Source organism: Musca autumnalis, unplaced genomic scaffold (assembly GCF_047663935.1).
Source record: "Musca autumnalis isolate F117 unplaced genomic scaffold, ASM4766393v1 scaffold_2, whole genome shotgun sequence".
Classification (NCBI taxonomy): Eukaryota; Metazoa; Arthropoda; class Insecta; order Diptera; family Muscidae; genus Musca; species Musca autumnalis.
Window position 1 is genome coordinate 184,526,839 of NW_027411755.1, and position 24,497 is coordinate 184,551,335.

At 35.6% G+C, this 24,497-nt stretch overlaps 2 protein-coding genes across 2 annotated transcripts; one reads left to right on the forward strand and one right to left on the reverse strand.

Annotated features, from left to right (window-relative positions):
• Positions 1-417: 417 nt before the first annotated feature.
• Positions 418-15,454, forward strand: E2f2 (E2F transcription factor 2). Its single transcript, XM_073970302.1, has 5 exons — positions 418-857; positions 1,189-1,298; positions 1,373-1,628; positions 8,068-8,422; positions 8,531-15,454. Exons 1-5 carry the CDS (start codon positions 642-644, stop codon positions 8,638-8,640), a joined length of 1,047 nt encoding a protein of 348 aa, XP_073826403.1. The 5' UTR covers positions 418-641; the 3' UTR covers positions 8,641-15,454.
• A 4,301-nt stretch (positions 15,455-19,755) lies between these two features.
• pths (probable ATP-dependent RNA helicase DDX47) lies at positions 19,756-21,991 on the reverse strand. The gene is made up of 3 exons (XM_073966234.1): positions 21,688-21,991; positions 21,371-21,629; positions 19,756-20,978 (listed from the first exon to the last, which is right to left on the reverse strand). Exons 1-3 carry the CDS (start codon positions 21,877-21,879, stop codon positions 19,921-19,923), a joined length of 1,509 nt encoding a protein of 502 aa, XP_073822335.1. The 5' UTR covers positions 21,880-21,991; the 3' UTR covers positions 19,756-19,920.
• Positions 21,992-24,497: the final 2,506 nt, after the last annotated feature.

The following is a 24,497-nucleotide window of genomic DNA, read 5'->3' on the forward strand; positions in this document are numbered from 1 at the left end:
AAATTCACACACACATTCTCATATTTTGAAAAATTTACACAACTACTACAAATGTTGACATCAAAATTTGATAGTGTATGGGGCGCTTAAATTGGACTTAAGTTGAAATCGAGTGGATTTCGTAAATGTAAACCAAGCATTAAGGCCAGAACAGAATCAATCGTTGCTTGCTTTGCGTGCTTTCCAAATGTCAAATTATAAAGGAATTCCAGAGCCTGCTAGAGGGGAACGCATACGGATTTGAAAAGAGGCTTTGGTATTCCTTTATAATTTGATATTTTTTGAAGCAAGCAAAGCAAGCTACGATTGATTGTGTTCTCACCTTTAAAGCATTTTATTTAAATGCGGGAGGTAAGCCAGTCAAACTGAAATAATGACAGGGGGTTAAACACCCGGAAATGATAGACGAAACACGTCGGCGGCGTTATTTTTGTATGTTACTTCGTACTCCTAATGTCAATGAAGTGAAGGAATGAAAAAAATAAAAAATCTAAATGGCGCTAGCATTTCTCAAGCGCCAAATTTAGAATTTAATTCTTAAAATTGTAAAAATAAACACGTTTATAGTATAAAATAAGCAGCGCATACGGGACGAAGCAATAGCTAGGACCTTTGTGGAGAAATTGTGACAATTTGCAAACATGGAAACACCAGAAAATACACCGAAAAAGTCAAGTCCGCCATTCAATGGTAGTGCAGAATATAGAACGCCCCGACAACAAAAGCCACCCAATGAGTCTGGAAAACATGAACGAACTCCACAAACACCAGGAAGGGCAATTGGATCTCTGGTTTTGTTGACACAAAAATTTGTCGATTTAATGATAAGAAATGGAGGCGAAATTGATTTGAAAGATGTAAGTTTTTGTGTCGAAGTCCCAAAAAAGAAAAATCAACCACCAATAAAAAGATATGTTGTGAGTAACTTTGCATTGTTTTTGTTGTGACGACGGCAACGACGTACAGTGTAAATGGTGATGAATGTGTTGTTGCCCTTGTGTTATTGTTTTTGTACGCGAGTATTATTATTTTGGTTTTCACCTGAGCCAGCAGCACAACTTAACGCGCCAAAAAGAAAAGATCTTTAATCCACAACAGTTCTTAAGATACAATAATTGTTAATAGAGATTTACTACGTAATACGTTTTTGTTTTTCTTTTACCCCCTTCACACTTTTCAATTAATTAGGCTGCTGATATATTAGATGTGCAGAAACGTCGTATTTATGATATCACAAATGTTTTGGAAGGAGTTGGTCTCATAGAAAAAACACGCTACTCAAGTGTGGTCCGATGGAGGTAAGTTAAAATGCAGGCATTTCGATTGGACATTATAAATTATTTACTCAAATTGTGTGCCACTTTGTTTACAGAGGAGGTATAGATGGACAAAATGACGATTCAATATGTAAAGAAGTCAAAGCCCATACGAATCATTTAATAGCATTGGAAGATGAAGTCGATATATTATTGGATACCGCCCGTCGCAATCTCAAATATGTTAAAGAAGATGCTATAAATCGTTCATTTGCCTATGTAACCCGCGATGATTTACTTTCGGTTTTTGGTGACGATGTGGTTTTTACAATACCCAGTCATGATGAAGAAGTGCAAATATTAAAAAATAAGGTAAGTCTGTTTGAGTTTATTTGGCGAGTAATATGAAGAATATAGATTTTTTCAAGACTTGTTGCGGTTTTAGCATCGGTTTATTTAAACTTAGTCAGAATTGACTTGACTACAATGTGGTTTGGAATGTTATGTACTGTTTCAATGTGACTAATTTTGCTGTGAAAGCATTTTAGGGATGCTTGTTAGGATAAATTGTTTAGCACCCATGAATTACAAAAGAATCTGTTCTAGTGATATAGATCCCATATTTTGGTATTTTACCGCCATGAAATTAAAATTGTCCCGTAGAACAATAATTCGGATGGAATGGCGGAAATTGGAAACAATTTAGTTAAAATGAAACAGTTTTTCGTTCTTGGATATAAAAGAAATTTTGAAATGATGTTTTGGGAAATAAACTTATGGGAGTATCAGAAATGTTTTAACTACCTAGTGTCCAAAGTGGGCATCTCGTCAATATGCTCGCAATAACCATTTGCTGCTAGAAGAGTTCAATTCGTACCACAACAAGTAACTTTCGGCGGAATACAACGCGTGCAGAAAAGGAGTAAAGCTCCACATTTTGCACGATAAACAAAGACGCCTCAACCATACATAGTGGAGAATGTGGCATAAATCGGATTTACTTGCATCCTTCTACCACCTTCTATCATAGGTCTCATTGTCCTAAATACAACAATATATTTTATATATGGAAAGTCCATACTTTCCGAGATATAGGCCTTCAAAGTTCCAAAAAGTAGCCTGCAAGTCCTTAATCCCCGTGTTTGAAAATCCTGTTTATGGAATTCCGAAATAGAAAATCAAAGACCCGTAGGAAGAAAATCATATTGGTAAATTTTGTTCAATTTCCGGTCACATTTTACTCCAAAACACTTGATGTAATGTTCGATTAGAAATATGAAGAAGGTTATCTATTTGCTGGCAGCACAAGGCGACGGAACAAATTGAATACTCTACCAGCTGACGGAAAAAATCTGATTTTGTTTTTTTAAATTGTAAGTTTTTTTCTAAGTAGCCGGCCTTCGGCCGGTTATTTAAGACTTTCTCCTATGCCTTTGTCTGCCACAAAAACAACATCCTAATACACCTGAAGATCGGCTTTACCACCCGTGAAACGTAGTGTAATGGTTGGATGCGTGGGACTTCGGTAGACTCCTAATTTTCCAATGTATCTCTAAAGCCCTAACAGCTCAACTCGGAAGAGAATTAATTAAATATCATTATAAATGGCCTTCGCCTTGATAAGGCAAAAATAAAAAATAATTTCAGCATGAGCCAGGCTGGGATTCGAAACTGGGTCTCCGACAACTGAGTGTCAAGGTTGCCGGCGTCTTAGCGTTATAAGCCATCAACTTGTCAAAACTTTAGTAAACAATAATTGACGATCAAATCAAAAATAAAATCTTCTGATATAGAAGAGCAATTACTAATGATGTAGGAATAAAACTTACCATAGTATTTGTGAACATTGAAAAAATGGGATGGGATTAACTGACATAATTTCGCATATACATTTATCTAATGAAGTGCGATATATATACCAGTTTCCAAGCTTTGCCTTCGTTTGTCACAAAAACAACATCCTAATACACCTGAAGATCGGCTTTACCGCCCGTGAAACGTAGTGTAATGGTTGGATGCGTGGGACTCGGTAGACTCCTAATCTTTCAATGTATCTCTAAAGGCCTAACAGCTCAACTCGAAAGAGAATTAATTAAATATCATTATAAATGGGCTTCGCCTTAATAAGGCAAAAATAAAAAAAAAAAAAACTTTTTTTATATTTAAATTTTTTTCTTACTTTAACAAGGGAATTTTCGGAACTTCAGGGGCCCATATCTCGGGAAGTATGGACTTCCCCCCAACAAACTTTACATTTCTGTAATCAGGACGTAAAGATCTAACTGTGGTAAACATTTCAGATTTTTCCGCCAGCTGGTAGAGTATTCTATTTCTGCCAAGGCGACACTTTGTCGGTTTATGCTATGAAGCTCCAGAGGCGATTGTAAATGTTGTTGTTGTAGCAGCATGAAACCTACGTAGAAGCATAGGTTTTGATGCTGGGTTGGCAGTCGCTGGCCGTGTGATTGATTGTAAATGTTAGTGCTACGTGGTGGCAGATATTCCAAACCTCTTACAAACCCCTGCTGAGGACTATACCAATGTGAATCTTGTGACACTAACAGACCATCTAAATAATTAACAAATACTTTACAGAGTGTTGTCAGTGCAGCACTTGCTTGGATGCTATATTCTTTTCATTATTTTTCTTCACTTTTCTTGTGGTTGTTCATTAACATATTGACAAAAATGCGTTGACTCTTTTAGCTTCTAATGCTTTGTTTAGTTTCCTAAAAAACTACTAAAAATCTTCAGTATTGTGTTGCTCTAGGTTGCCACTTTAAACTCTTCTTAAATCCACTTCTGTAAAATTAAAAATTCTTAAATTATATTCACGAATATGATTTTGATTTTTCGTACGAGGCCCTAGATTTCTCGTAAATTTCTTTACATCTAAAAATTCTTTAAAAACTCCACGTTTTTGGGTCCTTGGATACATCTAAAAATTCTTTAAAAAATCCGCATTTATAGGACCTTGTATATATCTATAACTTCTTTAAAAATTGGCATTTATGTGGCATTGGATATATCTAAAAAATTTTCAAAAGATCGTTTATGGGCCGGCTTTTGGATATATCTAAAATTTTTTTTAAAAATAATTTATCGGATCCTTATAAGTTTAAAAATATTCTTTAAAAACCCCAAGTTTATGAGGCCTTAGAAGTTTAAAAAAATCCATGTTTATGACGCCTTAGACATTTCAAAAAATTCTTTAAGAAAATAACGTTTATGCGGCCTTAGAGATTTAAAAAAAAATCTTTTAAAAATCCATGTTGGAAACGTCTAAAAATTCTTCTAAAAATTCACATATATGGCGCCTTGGATACATCTAAAAATTCTTTTGATAAATCCACGTTTATGAGGATTGGGATACATGTAATTTTTTTTTTAAATATCCACTCTTATGTGGGCTTGAATACATTTAAACGTTCTTTAATAAGTCCACGTATACGGGGCCTGTGATACATTTAAAACTTCTCTAAAAAATCCACGTTTATGGGACATTGGAAACATTTACAAATTCTTAAAAAATCCACGTTTGTGGGGCCTTGGAAACGTCTAAAAATTCTTTCGATAAATCCACGTTTATGAGGACTGGGATACATGTAAAAATTCTTTAAAAAAATCCACTTTTATGTGGTCTTGAATACATCTAAATGTTCGTTAAAAAATCCACGTTGATGGGGCCTTGGGTATATCTGAAAATTCTTTAAAAAATCCACGTTTATGTGTCCTTGGATACATGTAAAAATTCTTCAAAAAAAAATCACATTTATGAGGCCTTGGATACATCTAAAAATTCTTAAAAAATCCATGTTTATGGGGCCTTGGGTACATCTAAAAATTCTTTTGATAAATCCCCGTTTATGAGAACTGGGATACATCTAAAAATTCTTTTAATAAATCCATGTTTATGAGAACTGGAATACATCTTAAAATTCTTTTGATAAATCCACGTTTATGAGAACTGGGATACATGTAAAAATTCTTTAAAAATCCACTTTTATGTGGCGTTGAATACATCTAAAAGTTCTTTAGAAAATCCGCGCGTATTTCCTTCGATACATTTAAAAATTCTTTAATGGGCCGATTCCGTACAGCGAGGCGAGTCGTGTCGCGTTGCCAGTTGCAATTTTTCCATTACGTATGGCAAAAGTCGCACGACGACGTCAAATTTTGTCGCCGTAATGTTCATTTTCCGGCGACAACAAATTAGCTGTCGCCGTTCATTTTTACTAACGAACAAAAATAAAATAAAAAAAAATAAAAATAACTTGTTATCGACGATTATTTTCTATCGCTGTACATAGTGCATGTTTTAAATTTTGTCACAGAGACGATAGACGACGCGACATGACTCGCCTCGCTGTACGGAATCGGCCCATAAAAAATCCACGGTTATGTGGCCTTGGATACATCTAAAAATTCTTTAAAAAATTTACGTTTATGTGGCCTTAGATATTTCAAAAAATTCTTAAAAAATCTGCGTTTATGAGGCCTTAGATATTTCAAAAAATTCTTAAAAAATCGGCGTTTATGAGGCCTTAGATATTTCAAAAAAATCTTTTGATAAATCCACGTTTATGAGGCTTTGGATACATTTAAAAATTAGTAAAAAAGTTCACGTTTACTAGGCGTTTACACACAGACAGTACTGGCAAGACAATAGCAAAGTTACGAACCATTTTCACCAATACATTCATACTTTTCTCTATACATATTTAAAAATTTATAAATGTATTTGTGAAAAAGGTTTGTATTTTTGCTATTGTCTTGCCAATACTGGCATTTGTAAACGCAGGGATATGGGGCTTTGGATATATTTAAAAATTCGTTAAAAAGTCCACATTTATGGGGCCTTAGATACATTTAACAATTCTTAAAAAATCCAAAATTCGTTAAAAAGTCCACGCTTATGTTCCTTGGATACATCTAAAAATTCTTTGAAAAACCACGCTTATGTTCCTTGGATACATCTAAAAATTCTTTGAAAAACCACGCTTATGTTCCTTGGATACATCTAAAAATTCTTTAAAAATCCACGCTTATGTTCCTTGGATACATCTAAAAATTCTTTAAAAAACCACGCTTATGTTCCTTGGATACATCTAAAAATTCTTTAAAAAAACACGCTTATGGTGCCTAGAATATATCTAAAAGTTCTTTAAAAAATCCATGTTTATGTGGCCTTGGATACATCTAAAAATTCTTAAAATATCCACGTTTATGGAGCCTTGGGTATATCTGAAAATTCTTTTGATAAATCCACGTTTATGAGGACTAGGATACATGTAAATATTCTTTAAAAAAATCCACTTTTATGTGGCATTGAATACATCTAAAAATTCTTTAAAAATTCCACATTTATGAAGGTTTGGATACATCTAAAAATCCTTTAAAAACAAGTAAAAAAATATCAGTCGGCTTTGCCGACAAAGATATACCCTGAGCCTGTGTATATATACACAATATATTGAAACAATTTTTTTCCAAAATACGTATGTATTTAGGGGGGTTTTTTTTTGGGCGTTGAACCGACAAAAATGTTGATTAGGATTAAAGATCAAATGTTTTGCGGAGGAGATACTAAAAAGAATGGATCGACATTGACCGTTATGGCCAGCCACAACATATGGTGCCATAGGGGGTTTCTACACTCTTCTGGCTGTTTGCTCAAGAAGTATGGACTTGTCCCTAAAAAACTTTTACCATCGTAATAGAGGCAGCGAATGCACGTTGCTTCAACAAAAATCAAAGTGATTCGATATCAGGTCTAAAAGTGAACTTATCCGAAATTTTGTGGGGGAGGTACCGGATGGAGTGGACAAATATAGTCCATATTTGAACCTGATCTATATCTGGTATATATATTAGGATGTGTAAAGTATAGACCAATTCGGCCACTCCCTTCAAGATTTACCGTACGAACAATTTTTCCGAACATTTTTGATTTTTTTGGGAGAGGTACCTGAAGGAGTGGATCGATATGGCTTGTCTTCAAACTTAAACTATGTTTGGACAAAATATTACTAAGGCCAAATTTTGGACTGAATCGGCAGATCCGTTCCAGAGTTATCTTGCTCTGCAACCACCTCACACGGTATCATAGGGGTTTGCAACTTTCAGGCTATTTTCTCAGGAAGTATGAAGTTGCCCCTGATGAAACTTGTACCTTCGTATGGAGAGCTGTGAATTCAAGTTGCTAAAACAAAAATTAAAGCGATTCGAGCGAAGGCCCTAAACTTTTTCGAAATTTTGTGTGGGAGGTACACGAAGGAGTGAACCGATTGCGTCCATATTGAAACCTTATTTAAGTCCGGTACACATTTCACGATGAGCAAAGTATGGACCAAATCGGTTACTCCCTTCAAGAGTTATCGTGCGCACAATATTTCCGAACATTTTCGAACTTTTGTGGGGGAGGTACTGGAAGGAGTGGACCGATATAGCTCGTCTTCGAACTTAAACTAAGTTTGGGTAAAATATTACGAAAACCAAAATTTGAACCGAATCGGTTTATCCTTTCGAGAGTTATCGTGCGCTCCAGCCAGCCAGACAGACAGGCGGACGGACATTGCTCAATCGACTCCAAATTTGTCTGAAACACATTTCGTCCAAACATACTAGGGGTCTAAAACCATTATTTCGATGAGGCACATTTGGCCCGTATGAAAGTTTATATACCCTCGTTAGCATAAATGCTGAGGGTATAAAAACCAGGTTTATGGGGTCTAGTATACAAATTCTTCAAAAAAATCCTCGTTTATTAGACCCATTTTTCTATTCCATTTTATTTTCTCCTCTCTTTTAGAAATCTTTATATATTTCTTTGGATAATGGCAGTACAATTGATGTACGATTAGTTACAAATCAAGGTCGTTGTAGTACAACAAAGCCCGAAACGGAATCAGCACGGGAATATTCACGTTTAGAGACACCCTCACCCACATTATCATCATCGTCAACGTACTCAACAACATCGGGTACGCTACAACAAACTTCCACCAAAGCAAATCTAGTCACCGAAGAACATACATACTTTTGTAATCCTGAGCTGAAAGAAGAAATGGAAGCACTGGAAAATAAACTAACAGCACGTATAGTATTACAAAATTGTACAGCGGGTCACTCGTTAAGAAGATTCTTTCCCGATGACCCACATATGGGTAAGTTGGAATTTATTGAATTAAAAAAAAAAAATATTAGCGATAATAATAAATAAGTAAGAAATAAATTTACAAAAAAAAATCATATGTACTTTCTTCTTCTTACAGAAAATCCTCCCCTGATGCCTTTAAATCCGCCACAAAATGATTATCATTTTGATTTGAGTCAAGATGAAGGTATATGTGAACTATACGATATACCACACTGTTGTCCGTAGTGAGTTTGAAAAAAAAAAATACACCAAGCACCACATTAAGGAACAAACATCTTCCCCCCCTTCCCATATGCATGTCTGTCTAATGGGAAAATATCGCGTTCCTTAAACCAACAAACGACCATCTTAAAACACTAGTGCAAATATTTAAAAAAGTTGTAATAATAGAAAACTTAGTTGAAATAATTTTAGTGAAGCTCAACATCTTGAGAATGACGACGATGAGGAAGAAATTTAGTTAGTTTTGTATATTGCAGTCATTTAAGACAATTTTTTGTTTGATTTTTTTCATTTTAGTATATATTTTTTGTTTTTTTTTTTTTTTTTTTTTAAGTTAATTCTCTGTGGAAGTTGTTTGGAGGAGGAGACTGTGAGTGTGCAGTTGGGCTATAACCAAAAAAAAAAAAAAAAAAAAAAACACTTCAGTACCATTTGCGGTATATTGTCCTGATAACGAAAACTTGTGTTTTAGTCCGATTCCGTGAAAAAAGTTTCCGCACCGTCTGCGATTACTAAAGAACCTTTTATATTTTAGCATAAGTTGAATATAAGGACTGGATTCGGATCGATGTTAAAAAAATGTCGATTAAAAGGAACATTTTGTTCGCGTTAGCCGATATTTGTTCCTGTCCATAGGAGAAAGTCTTAAATCCCCGGCCCGAAGGCAGGTTATATATGATAAAATTTCAATTTAAACTAAACTTATCGTCAAAACCAAGGGATTTTTTAACTTTCGGAGCCTATATCTCGGAAAATATGGACTTCCTGCCCATGTTATATATATTGACGTAATCAGCACTGCAAGCCCTACCTGTGGTAAAAATTTCAGATCGATCCGAATCCAGTCCAAACATATTCAACCTGCTCCGAGTTTTTTTTCTATTTAAATTTGCTTTGTTTAAAAATATATTTATAGAAAACAAATACGATTCTTACAGGCAAAGTCATTAAAAACAGTCTGTAACTTCAGCGAATTCGTTGCAAATGACCACATATTCTCTTGTCTGATAGGTACAATAAATATAAGCATAAAATTCGCGAGAAAGAAAAATAAAAAATGCTCTCAAATGTCGCGAAAAAGTTATAAGAAATTGCAAAAAAGTTATAACCCTAGTGTGCAGTTATTTATTTAATTGCAAATATGTAAGTTTTTCATTTTTTTTTTTTGTGAAAACATGGAAAATTTATATGGAATTTGTTATCAGTTGGACAACTGAAATGACTGGATAATAACGTGAAGCATTGCGATAAGGACATTTGAATTAGGTCGTCCTTGCCCTTTATTCTCTTACACTTTAAGCAAGCAGATGACTTGTTGAATATGAATACAATTTAAAGAGGGTTTTCTATAATATATCCCAATCTTAGAGAGAGAGAGCTTTATGTAAGCAAACTAAAGGCATACGTACATAAGCTGCCTCGCCTGGGTGCCTTGCTTGCTACTGATAAAAGAATAAAAAAGAAAAGGGCAACCCAGTTCGAAATTAGCTCGGTCTCCTTTATTCTTTTATTTTTATTATGTCAAAAATTAAGCAGGAAAGCAAGGCAACCAAGCAAAGCAGCTTATGTACCCAGGCCTTAATCCAATGTGTTTGAATCCTCTCTATGATTCAGATATTTTAATAGATAATTCTAAACATTATTTTAAAAATGCACGTTTAAGAGGTATTTTATACCTCTAAATATTTTAAAAGTATCCACGTCTATGAGATCTTAGATTCCTCTAAAATGTTCACATTTATCAGGCCTTCGATACCTTTAAATATTATTTAAAAACAAGTAAGAACAGACTATAGTCGGACGGGGCCGACCATGTGATACCCTATACCACTATCCCTGTGCACTAGCTTTCCGGGCTAGCTGTTATAAGATGTGCATTAGAAATTTTACCAATTTTCACACAAAAGTTTTGATCAATTTAACCCGCTAAATATTATCCGATCATACCGTTGACTTGCACGCTACTTCTTCATCTCAAACCAAAACTACGTTTAAAATTTCGCGCCGATCGGACTATTATTGCGACCTACAGAGCGGCTACAAAATCGAGCAAAAATTTTGTTTTTGGTCCATTTCATCCCTTTAACATTTCACGATCATCGCCAAAAACTAATCAGTTCTATTCTGGTCCAAACCCGACCTCCATACTAAATTTCGTGACAATCGGTCCATAATTGCGGCCTCTAGCTTGATTACAATTTTTAATGGACGGACAGACGGACGGACGGACGGACGGACACACATCGCTAAATCGCTTTATCTCGTCGAGATATGAAGTTTGGTATACCACATGAGGGGTCTACGACGAATATTTCGCGGCGTTACATGAATTTTTGGGAAAACAAACTTATTATACCCTTTTCCACATTGTGGTATAGGGTATAAAAACAAATTATGTTTGCCTATAAATGTCTTGCTTGTGATTCTCAGTCGTCATTTATTATATAGTTTGTTTCCTTTCTGTAATATATCCCAATCTTAGAAAGGGTTTTATGCAATCAAACCAATCCAATGTTATTGAAACCACTCTATGATTCAGATATTTTAGTAGATTCCTCTTGTCTTCTTTTGCTATAAGTATTTAATTCAATTTTACAATATTTTTTTATTGTGTAAAACTTGCATGTTAAATATCAAGTCTATTCAATTTCATAATTATCCACTTATTTTATTTGTCCATTGACCACCTACGCACGCACTCGGTCTACCCTTTTTTCGGTAGTAAAACCAAAAATATAGGTCATAACCTTATTTTCATATTTGCTTTATTTAGTATAACTATTATAATTACTCGGTATAAACAATTTATATATTTTACGAGTTATTTATATATTGTGAGAGCAACCTGTCCATTATATATTTCGTACCGAGTTAATAACAATTATTCTTTGGTGCTTCTTTGTTTATTTAAGATTTGCATGCGCAAACATAACACATGCTACAAAAAGTCCCCCCGACTATAGCGAAGAAAATGCATTATCGGATAAAAATAATTTCGCTACAGATCTAACATTTCAATACTAGAAAATCATGGTCCAGTTTTATTGAACAATGTATATTGTTAAACCCTCATCCTTTAGCCTAACGAGGATAGCCAGCGAAATTTTAGCAGCCACATGAGCCGAATAACCCATTACAAAGAAATGTAAACAAGCTATGTTATGCTTTATTTCTTTAAAATTTTACATGACAAAACTACTTGTTATACTCATTACTAAGTAATGGGTAAGGGAGGCGCAGAGTGTGTTTTGCCGACTACAAAAAGGGAGAGTTGTGAGATTGGTGGTCACCGTCGATAAATAAGTTATTTCTTAGCAACAATACGAAGAGTTGATAATGTACAAGGTGGCGTAAAAGTAAACTTCCGATGTTTTTATACCCTCAGCATTTATGCTAACGGCGAGGGTATATACACTTTCATACGGGCAAAATATGCCTCCTTGAAATAATGGTTTTAGACCACAAGTATGTTTGGCCGAAATGTGTTTCAGACAATTTGGAGTTGATTTAGCTATGTCCGTCCGTCTGTCTGTCTAGCTGGAGCGTACGATAACTCACGAACGGATCAACCGATTCGGTGCAAAATTTGGCTTTCGTAATAACTCCTTCCGGTACCTCCCCTACAAAAGTTCGGAAATGTTCGGAAAATTTGTGCGCACGATAACTCTTGAAGGGAGTATCCGATTTGGTTCATACTTTGCACATCGTGAATTTTCTACCAGACATAGATAAGGTTCCAATATGGACTCAATCGGCTTACTCCTTCGCGTACCTCCCACACAAATTTCGGATAAGTTCAATTTAGGACCTGCTCTCGAATCACTTTGATTTTTATTGCAACAACTTGTATTCACTTCCCCCCATACGACGGTATAAGTTTCATCTGGCGCAAGTCCATACTTCCTGAGAAAATGGCCGGAAAGGTGCAAAAAGCCCCTATGACACCTTGTGTAGTGGTTGGAGCGCAAGATAACTCTCGAACGGATCTGTCGATTCGGTCCAAAATTTGGCATTCGTAATATTTTATCAAAACATAGTTTAAATTCGAAGATGGGCTATATCGGTCCACTCTTCAGGTACCTCCCCCACAAAACTTCAAAAATGTTCGGAAAAATTTTGCGCACCATAACTCTTGAAGGGAGTGTCCGATGTAATCTATACTTTGCACATCCTAATATATCTACCAGCTATAGATCAGGTTTGAATATGGACTATATTTGTCTACTCCTTCTGGTACCTCTCACACAAAATTTCGGATAATTTCACTTTAAGACCTGCTCTCGAATCACTTTGATTTTTGTTGAAGCGATTTGCATTCGCTACCTCCATTACGACGGTAAAAGATTTTTTTATGGGTCACCATATGCGGCGGTCGGAGAGCACGATAACTCTCGAACTGTTCAACCGATTTGGTCCAACATTTGGTCTTCGTCATATTATATACAAACTTAGTTTCATGGGCAATACCGTTCCACAACTTTCGGCACTTCTCCCCAATATTTAAAAAATGTCACTAAAATGCTAGGACGATATCACTTGATTGGGGCAACCAATTTGGTCCAAACTTTGGATCTCCTAATATTTTATCAACATTTAGTTTAACTTCTAAAATGGCCCATATCGGTCCTCCCTAAGGGTACCTGCCCTACAAAAGTTCAACATTTGTGTCTTAGTTCAGTTAATTCCTAATCCACATTTTTGTCGGCAAGTTCAAATGTCCAAAAAGGGACACAAAATTCTGAAGAGACCTTAAATGCATTCGATCTGTCCGGAGGTGAAAGTTTCGCTACACATTGGCTGAGCGTATACATCTGTCGGCAAAGCCGACTGACACTTTTTTACTTGTTGTTGTAGCAACTTGTATTCACTGCCCCCCATATAACGGTATTAGTTTCAGCCCTAGAACACCGTGTGTAGTGGTTGGAGCGCAAGATAACACTCGAACGGATCTGCCGATTCGGTCAACGATTTGGTCTTCGTAATATTTTGTGCAAACTTAGTTAAAGTTCGAAGATAAGCCATATCGGTCCCATCCTTCAGGTACCTCCCCCACCAAAGTTCAAAAATGGAAAAATCGTTCGCACTATAACTCTTGATGGGAGTGACCGATTTGGTCCATACACATCCTAATATATCTAACAGATATAGATCAGGTTCGAATATGGACTATATTTGTCACTTTAAGACCAGCTCTCGAATCACTTTGATTTTTGTTGAAGCAACTTGCATTCACTGCCTCAATTACGACAGTAAAAGTTTTTTTCAGGGGCAAGTCTATACTTCTTGATAAAACTGCCCGAAAGTTGTAGTGGCTGGAGAGCTCGAATACTACGTTCGTCTACACTTTGGATATCGTAATATTTCTTCAAATATTAGATGGAATTCGAAGGTGGTGCTTATAGGCCCACTCCTTCCGGCATCTCCCTATCTATCGATATCCCCACAAATTTTTGAGTTTTAATCCCATCCATATTTTTTTCGGTTCTTACGCCCACAATTTTGAAGCCCCCTCAAAATACTTACTGAGGGCATACCTCTGTCGGCAAAGCGACTGATACTTTTTTACTTGTTTGACTGTAATTTAAAAAAGAAGATGAAAAACTGATTCTTCCAGTCGAGAATATGATGTCAGATAAATGGCCGCCCCCACAGTTAATTGTCACTTGAGCCCTTTTCATGGCATTTTCCATCACTTTGGCCAAAACTTCCGGCGATAGGTCCTCACATTCTTGACGGATATTGTCTTTAAGAGCTGAAAGAGTCTGAGGCTTGTTCACATAAACCCGCGACTTCAAAAACACCACAAAAAGAAGTCTGGAGCGGTCGAATCCAAAATCTGCGACGAAATTCACGTTGTGCCAAAGTCACCGACCGATTATTGATCAAATAAATACTCACCAATATTCCGCGTTCTGGAGCAGTGTAGCGTAACATCCCACTTAACAATTTTTGCCGAGATCGTACCGAATTCGAATGTATTTTCTGCACAAGTTTCCATTTCTGATGCTGTAATCGCATGCAAAACATGTCCGAATTTGTGTGAGGCGGTTCGCAGAATTCGGAACGTTTTGTCGGAGGAAATTCAGAATGCTTATTGGAGTTTCTTGACGATTTACTTTAGAACAATTTAAGGAAATTCGAAGGTAAATTCTGGTACTTTCCAGAAATTCGGCCAAAAGTATGAAGAATATAGAGTATGTTTAGATTTTTTTCAGATTTTCGGCCATAAGAACTAAAACATCTGCAAATTATACTCAGAGAAATCTATCAGAAAAGCTAAACAATTTCAAAGGCAAATTTAGAAAATCCGGTAAATTTTCTAGAACAGCTTAAGAAAACTTCGAAAAAAATTCTAACATCAGAGGGCTCGGCAAGAATTGTTTATTGGAATTGTTTATTAACGTGTATTTCGCATGTGTTTACTACACAAATGTCAAAACAGAACTGACATTATGGTCCAGTCGCAAAATTTATAGCATTTTGTGATAGGAGGATTACTTTTGCGCCACCTTGTATAGCTGCCCTTGTTAAAATAATGAGTTAGTTGGTTGATCTGGAAGCAGTTATGGCTTCGATAATATATTTACTATATAAACCCATTATAAGGTAATGGGAGCTTTTACTGGGTTTATACACTTTGATACTAACAAAAATGTGTCTCACATTGAAATAATGGTTTAATAGGTTTGAATGAAATCAGTTTCAGACAATTTGAAATCGACTTAGACCTGTCCGTCTTGTATTTCATACAATTCGCGTTTCAAACCTTGTCGATAATTCACGTCATCGCAAAGCTTTTTCAAAAAAAAAAAAAAAATCTCAAACATTTAAGTATATTCCGTCTGTCGATTTGGTTCAAATTCTGAGTATCGTAATATTTTGTACAAACTTATTTTAAGTTCGAAGCGAGGCCATATCGGTCCACTCCTTCCGGAATTTCCCTTACAAAATTTAAAAATTGTTCACTAAAATGGTTCACACGACAACTCTCGAAGGGAATAACCGAATTGGTCATAACCGATTCATAATACCTCAATGATACTGTTTATCGCCGAGTCCGAACGGCGCGTCTTAAGACACCACTTGCAGAGAAAATTTTACATGGTTGAAATACTCAGGAAATGTCGCCAACATTACACTGAGGCCCATTTTGCCACCATTGAAAATTTGATGTTGCCTGGCCTGGCATACCATTGCACCACGGTGTCACCTACGTCCTGAGATAATGGTTCAAAAGCTCCAAAAAAAAAAACTTCCGGCACCAACTAAACTGGGTAGTACGTAAGGTAACCCTCGAAGGGTGAAACTGATTTGGTCCAAACGTTGTGCTTCGTATTATTTCTTACGGATTCGGATTATGTCCGAATGTTACCTACGCCGGGTTACACTTTCGGGTACATCTCACAAAACGTTTGGAAAGAGTGCAGTTCAAGGACTCGTGTGGGATCGTTTTTAAATTCTTGGCAAAATATTGTGTCTGCGGCCCTATTTATATTTTTTTCTGGGACAAGTCCATACGAATCGTGACACACTTGAAGATGTTAAAATCGATTGATCAATTATCTTTATCGAGAGCAATTGCGATTGGAACCTTCATAAAATACTTTTTCTACGAACGCCGGCTCAGAGAAGCGCTCAGCTGCACTAAGATGATTTGTCAAGCTGTTTAAAGGTTTTTGGATCAAAATCTTTTATTTTTAATAGCCGAATATGTGGCCACCGAATGTCTCATTACCGTTATATGGACTGAAATCGGGTGTACCTTTAGTTCTAATATGCTGATTACTATTGCGAGCAGTTACAATATAAACTCTGCAATTCTCACTGAATTGTAATCAAATTGCTAAAATCGGAACTTTTTGGGCAATGTGTTATGTAATATTTTTCTTTAAAGCTCAATATAATTGCTCTGTTCCAGAACTTGCAAGAATCTACAATTTTTTACTACGATAAAAATTTTTCCTTTATATTACCGAAAAAAAAAATAGTAAAACTTAGTAGATTCTTGCAGTTCTGGAACAGACCGAATATAAACCCCTTTGGTGTATACCTTTCAAATTACTACCTGCTCTGTTCCAGAACTGCAAGAAGCTACTGCTTTTTACTACGATATCATTTTTTCCTTTGTGTTATCAAAAAAAATAGTAAAAATTAGTAGATTAATGCAGTACTGGAACAGACCATACATTTCAAAAATGATAATTATGAGTTATGAGACTTTATGCATGTTCCAGAACCTGCAAGAATCTAGAAATTTTTACTACGGAAACAATTTTTCCTTTATGATATCGGAAAAATAGTAAAAATTAGTAGTTTGTTGCAGTCCTAGAACCCACCATTTGTTTTTCTTATTGCCTTCCAAATTTCTTCCAATTTTTATTATTTTTATTTTTTTGGTATTATTATTTAATTTTTTTTATAATTTCTTCCATTTTTAGTTTATTTTTATTATGTTTTATTGGAATATTATTGTTTAATTCCGTTTTATGGACTTTAGTTTTCTCTGGACGTTTTCAAAAAGATCTTTTATAGGCAAAATTCTAGGCAAATGTATTTTTTTATTAACTTATTGTAAATACAATATTAGATTGGCGGTGGCATGTCCAAAATCTAAAAACAAAATTATTCACCTTAAAAAAATTGTATTTTCTTCCTCCCCCCTTTTTGTCTTTTCGAATGATTTCATAATTGCTAATAATAGATTTTAAATAATTTTAAGATGTATCTAAATTTAAAGCAAATACATGTTATTAACAAATAACTGACTTTTAATAATAAAACACTTGCCTATTTATTTGGAAAAAATATTTGATTATTTTTTTTTTTTTGGATTGGGATAGAATTTTTGACTTTAATGCTCATCATGAGTTGCGACATTTGGCCTTCGGCAGTGGTTGATGGCTCTACGTTTACACGGTCAATGAAGCCGCCAACCAGTGGCAACTAGTCGTTTCTTTTCAGCCAGACTATTTCCCCATAATTGTCTCCATCAGTAAACCGACAGCCTTTCCGCATTGTTATCAATCATCGCAAAGCTGATTGGTCTAGTTACAGATAGAGTTCACTGATCACCGATTCAGAGATCTGCCCATCCCTTCTGATGTTCGGGTAGCAGAAAGGACGTCCCAAGATATCATCTATGCTACAGCCGCTCGCCTATATAACTATATACACGAAGTGAGATAAATTTCCCAGAAATTGCGGCGGGATTAGTACGTCGAGTCAACCGCAGTGACCCCAGAGTCAGGGAGCTTACACTGTATGTTAAAAGGTCTGCGGAACAATTGGCTAAAACATCTGAAGAGACCCTTTTGGGACATTACGTTGACTAATCCGCGCAACTTATTTTAATCAATAGATTGTCGAGCATGCCCCGGGATTGACAGGGCGAGGAAAAGAATACTACTTTGCATTGCATCTCTTCCTGCGGCAATTTAAAAAGAATTATGTTGCAAACGTCATCAGGAACGCTAAATATAAATCTGATGGAATCTCCATGGTAATGCGGAAACAACTGGATGATTCGGGAGTCGAGTATCTTACTAAAGTTCTCAAAAAATTGCTAGCCACACACACCGTTCCCCAAGTCTGGAAAATGGACAGAGTGGTCCCGCTACTAAAGCCAGGGAAGGATTCCAGCAAGGGTGAATCGTACAGACCGATTTCGCTTTTGTCGCCCGTAACAAAGACCCTTCAGGCTTTAGTCCTCCCCAGTGTCGTAAATAGCTATCCAGTTCAGTTCCAGGGTTCCATTTCCAAACACACCATTTCCACACACATTAGTCGAGGACTCAACCACGCTTAACAAAAGCCTTTGATACTGTCAAGCACTCTACGCTGTTTGAGGACATTGAGTCAAGTATGAAACGTTGGATAATCAATAAAATGTGTGGACGCCAGTCGAACGTGAAACTCAGGAAAGAGAAGTCCAAGTCACGTAGAGTGAAACTCGTAGTTCCCCAAGTTGAGGTGATATCTCGGGAACTGTATAGCGTCTTCCTCTCCTGTATTTCACACCCTCCAGACGGAATTGAGATCACAACATATGCGGATGTTTGTACGGTCATAACGGTGCAACGCTATAGAAAAATATTCAAACCTGCCAGAATGGCTTCAGTGACACAATGGTATATCATCCTAATCAACATATGGTGGACAGGACACGCAACCGAGCATGTCAGGAGAGATTTTCATGATCTAGAAAGAGATGTCCAACGTTACAAGAGAGAACCCCTGGATTAGCAAGCCTATCACACAAATGCAGTCACGGATACCATACACAACTATTGTGTGAATGCGGTCCTCGGAGAACACCCCCCATTTATCGCATCTCCAAGTGTTCTCACCCGATTCACTCCGAAAATAGTACGAACTAATATTTTCGCCGAATTTAGTATAGCTTTGACGGCGGTTATATACGGAAACTGTTTCAAGGGGGTTATGCGGAGCCTCTTGAAATTGGTGCCGCAGTTATTTCATTATTTATATTTTATTGCTTTTTCGCGAATACTTCCCCCCACAGAAGTACAAAACAACTACATGCAGTCCTTCTATCAAAATCGGAATGACAAATTACAAATTATTTGCGCGGAGATGTTCACATTCTGTTCACTAATTGTCAGAAAGCTGTAAAAATTCCTACCAACAACTAAAATGCCTGGTGACACAGCAAATCTTGAAGGGCTCAAATCGCCTGAAAACTGTAAAAAACTCTACGGCCACCAAATTTCGCAAAAATTTCTTTGTTGGTATACATATTTCCAAGTGTTGGAGGTATCTTCCCAATTACTTGAAGATTCTATAGATTCTAGAGCTTTTCATTGGGAATTCCCTTCCCTGGAATTTCCGAATTTTCTTCTTATTTCTCACTTTGAAAGCCTAGCTGTCTATCCCGGGATTTCAGTGGAAATTATATATACTAAAAATTGTCTATATATACGGGTATGAGACACACTTCACCTCTCATTTCACGCCTCAAGTTGAACAAAATACTTGAGGCGTGAAGTGAGAGGTGAAGTGTGCGAACATACCCCGTAGTATATAAGAGTAGGAATTCGTGGGAAAAGTAACCCACAATTAAAGCCAAACCATTCCTTGCGTAGTCAATTTCATCATATATGTAACTCACATTTTTTTGTGTAAAATATATTTTTTATATATTTTTTCTTTTCGAATAGTTTGATTCATAAGTATATAAAATATTTTTCCTATAATCTAATTTATATATTTATAAAATACAAGAAACAAACATACAGTAGGCTATTACATCAATTATCAACCTATCTACTTCCTTTTGGCTTTTTTCCAATTATTTTTACCACCACCGCCGCCACCGGTCTTAAGACGTTTTCTTGCACCGGTAAATTGTTCTGAATCGTCGAAATCATCACCACCAGCACCTTTCTTAAAGCGGCCCTTAGCTCCTTTGGATTCTTCAATATCTTTCAATTCCAATTTAGCTGTACGTTGAGCTTCACTGACACGTTCCTGCAATGCCATCACTTCATCCTCTTCACACTTGTACAATGGCAATTGTTTACCCAGTAGATGTTCAATACGTTGATACAATTCCACATCATATTGGGTGACAAACGTTATGGCTTTACCCGAACGTCCAGCTCTGGCAGTACGACCCACACGATGTATATAATCTTTACTGTGGGTGGGTATATCGAAATTTAATACCACATCAACGTGTGGTATATCAAGACCTCTTGAAGCAACATCAGTGGATATGAGAATTGAACGGTTTTTCGCTTTGAATTTATTTAAAGCTGCCAAACGTTTATTTTGTGACATTTGCCCATGCAGGGGGATGGCGGCCAAACCCAATGCTCTTAACATAAGAGCTGTTTTGACGGTGTTATTACAAGTACTGCAGAATATCATGAAACTGTTGCCAGCCAATTCGTTGAGTATATGAACTAAATAGACGTCTTTATATTTTACTGGTATGAAAATGTAGTATTGCTGCAACTGTTCGACAGTTTGGTATTTATTGGATACTTCAACTTTGACGGGATCTTTTAGCGAGGCCCTTTGCAGTTTCTTTACTTTCTTTGTCATTGTGGCACTGAACAAAAATGTTCTCCTCTCTTTTGGTAGTACTTTTAATATTTTATCCAGCTCTACCTCAAAGTCCATATTGAGAATACGATCAGCTTCGTCCATAACAAGATATTTAATGGCTTTCAAATTGAAACCTTTCAGATTTTCCAAATGATCAACCAAGCGGCCAGGTGTGGCAATAATAATGTGGGGCTTTTTACCCAATTGCAAGGCCTGGGATACCATATCCATACCACCAACAACAACACAGCATTTGACACCAATGGAACTACCTAAAATTTATATAATAATGTACACAAATCTACCATTAATTGCTTGTTTTGGAACATATTGAATACTCTACCAGCTGGCGGAAAAAAACTGATTTTGTTTAAATTGTAAGTTTTTTCTAATTAGACGGCCTTCTGCCGGGGATTTAAGATTTTCTCCTATGTATAGGAGCCAATTTAGCGCACGGGAACAACATTTTTTACTTTAATTATTTTTCTTACTTTAGCAAGGGAATTTTTCAAATTTTCGGATCTTCAGAGACCCATATCTCAGGAAGTATGGACTTCGCCCAATAAACTCTATATTTTTGTAATCAGGACTTCAAGATCTACCTGTGGTAAACATCTCAGATTTTTTCCGCCAGTATTCAATTTATGCCCTTGTTTTGTCTTACCTAAAGCTTCAAATTGTTCCGATATTTGAAAAGCCAATTCACGTGTTGGCGTCAAAATCAAGGCAAAATATCTCTGAGGATTTTCCAACAAAGCATGTAATATCGGCAAAGCAAAGGCACCAGTTTTACCCGAACCAGTTTCAGCCAGACCAATAACATCTTTACCCTGCAAAGCCACTGGTATGGCTTCCTTTTGGATCTTTGATGGGGCCTTCCATTTCAATTCTTCACAGGCCTTGCACAAAGTTTCATTCAAGCCCTAAAACGATAATTTATTAAATGTCTGTCATTGCTAAATGCATTTTTAATTTACTAACCAAATCCTTCCACGTCAGATTTTTGTCATCACTGTTTCCATTGGCCACTTCATCGTTGCCCTGATTCTGTTTTTTCGAGACTTGTTGATCGTCCCCTTCTTCATCTTCTTGCTCCTCCCCAATTTCACTATCCTCTTCCTCCTCTTCTTCGCCGCTTACAACATTTTCTTCATCTTCGGATGTCGTGGACATTTTTATTCACTATTTTTAAAAATATATTATTATTTTTCGAGAGCAAGAAAAAAACACGTGCCAATGTTGAGATTGTTGTTTAGGGATTGCTAACTAGGCGTTTACACCAGACAGTTTGTCTTCAAATACAACTCTGATTTACTAACACATACAAACATTTGTCTTTTGTCTCCCAGCTGTCCATAATTTTTTCACAGACAGCCGGGTTAACAAAGTTTTGACATTTTCGTAAAAAAGAAGTGATATGATAATTGAAATGTGTTGAAAACAAAAGAACATGAACAAAACCAAAATATGTAAACGGAAAACAAGAAGAAATCTATGATTTTCATTCATAATTTTACAACTGTTTTCGCAGTTGTCTGGACGTCTACGTCACACAGGCAAGTTTTGGTATTTTGACAATCAATACATGAAGTCAACTGTCCTGTTATTTGTAAACGCAGGGTAAGAAGAAAATAATCGTACTTTAGGTATCACAAAACCGAAAAATCGAGAATAAAAAAGAAAAATTAAGCGGGGTAGACACGATCAGTTTTGACTGTCAGTTTGGCTCAAATAATAGGTTGCTTGCTTTTTGACAGTCATCAGGCAACCACAAAATAGGTCTGTACGATAACTTCGCAAGTGAAAAGTACTTGCAAGTACTCAGTAACGTCTCTCCACCAATTTTACTCTCTCGAGTCTAAAAATGTGCAGATTGTTATCGAACAACAATTTGCAAAAACTTGCAAGAAGTCAGGTGATTTGAAGAAGAAGTTGCCGGAAAAGTTTAAATAAATAAATAAATAATAAAATAAAAAAGTACTCACCACAAACTACAAAATAAGTTATTTTATTCACATTATCGTTTTCCATAATATATTTAATAATTTTTATAATTTATTTCTATTTATTTTAATAACCAAACGTTTGTTTATGATTTTGCCAAGAAGTCCGCCACAAAGCAATCGAATTTAAATCAGCTGATCAAACTTGCAAGTTCTTACAAGAAAAATTTTCCTTGCAAAAACTTGTAAACAAAACTCTCCAAAATTCTCTCACTATTGCCTCCAAATTCGCTCTCTTTTACTTTACAAGTTTGTTATCGAACAGCATTTTGTATAAGTTTGTGCAAATACAAGCCATTGCGAAATATCCCAAAATAAATAAAATGCATTTATTATTTGTGTAAAACAAGAGCACAAAGAACTTTATTATATAAACACAAATTAAAAACAGATTTCCATTAAATTCAATCACATTTGAGCTTGCTTCCTCCGTTCTCGATTTAATCCAAGCGCATCTGATTTTCTTTTATCATTATTTCCATGGTACAATAATTTGGAAGGTAGGTCAGGTTCGAAAAAATTGTGAAAAACAAGGCCTGGGTGTATTTGCTTATTCTGTCAGAATTAATATAACTGAATATGCAACAGGTTCCACTGTTTATTTGATATTTTGGATCATTAACTAAAAAACGCGAAAAATGAATGGGAGGCTAAATTTTCTTTACAGAGTCAGCTTCTGTATATGTTCAAAAGTTTGTTTCATCACAATGTTGTAATAAATATAAATAATAAATGTTGTAATAACAATTTTCATTTCGACTGAATTTTATTATGTATAAAATATTTTGTCATATTTTTCAAAACCATACACATACATACACAATTTTTGTATATTGATTTGAAAGAATAAGCAAACCAATAGAAAAAATTGTAATCAGCTGTTTGCTATGCCCTACCTTGTAGTGATTCTACCATGATTATTTCAGTCTCGTGAATTACAGCAAAAATGTTCGCAACTTACGTTGTTATTTCTTTATTTTATAACTAATTCTTCGAAATGTATAGTGTATACATGCTTGCTTATTTATTTGAAAATTTTTGCCTTTTTAGGCGAAGATCATTTTTAAGATTAATTTTTTAATTTTTTTTTTTTTTTTATCTTTTGAATAGATGTGTAGGGATCAACCAACTGTTTTTTTCTGTAGGGATCTTTATTTTATTTATTTATTTTTCATTACTTTGCAATCGAAGCCATATGGATAATTCAATGGCCAATTCAGATATAATTACAAAGATTCCACCTTACTTCATAGCTACTCTATAAATAAAATATTAAACATTATTGTTCTTACAAACTATACATAAAAATTTAAAAAAAAAAAATGATTGCATTGATTATAATTTGCCTCTTAAGGGTTGTTTACACCATCTATCAATGTCGTATGATATGCCAAATTTTCTACCTGCGAATATTGTACACGTAGTGTAACCACTATGAAAATTTTCATCTATCAAAATGAGTTGGCAACTCATATGTAAATTTTTCATTTAGGGAGCGCTCTATTTGATACGGCATTCTCGTATGTAAAGGCCCCGGCACATACGATCCGTTGTGCGACGCGTTGCGCGTTGAAAACAACAACCACATGAAAAATGTGTAAGTGATGCCAAGTTTGTTCTTGAAGTTTTCATGTGGTTGTTGTAACGCAACGCACAACGGACCGTATGTGCCGGTGGCTTAAACATAAATTTATCAGCTGTTTTCTGACATTCTCAAACAAAAAATGAAAAACAAAATCTTTTAAAAAGAAAATGGAAAGGTATGTATATTTAAATATTCAGTAAAGT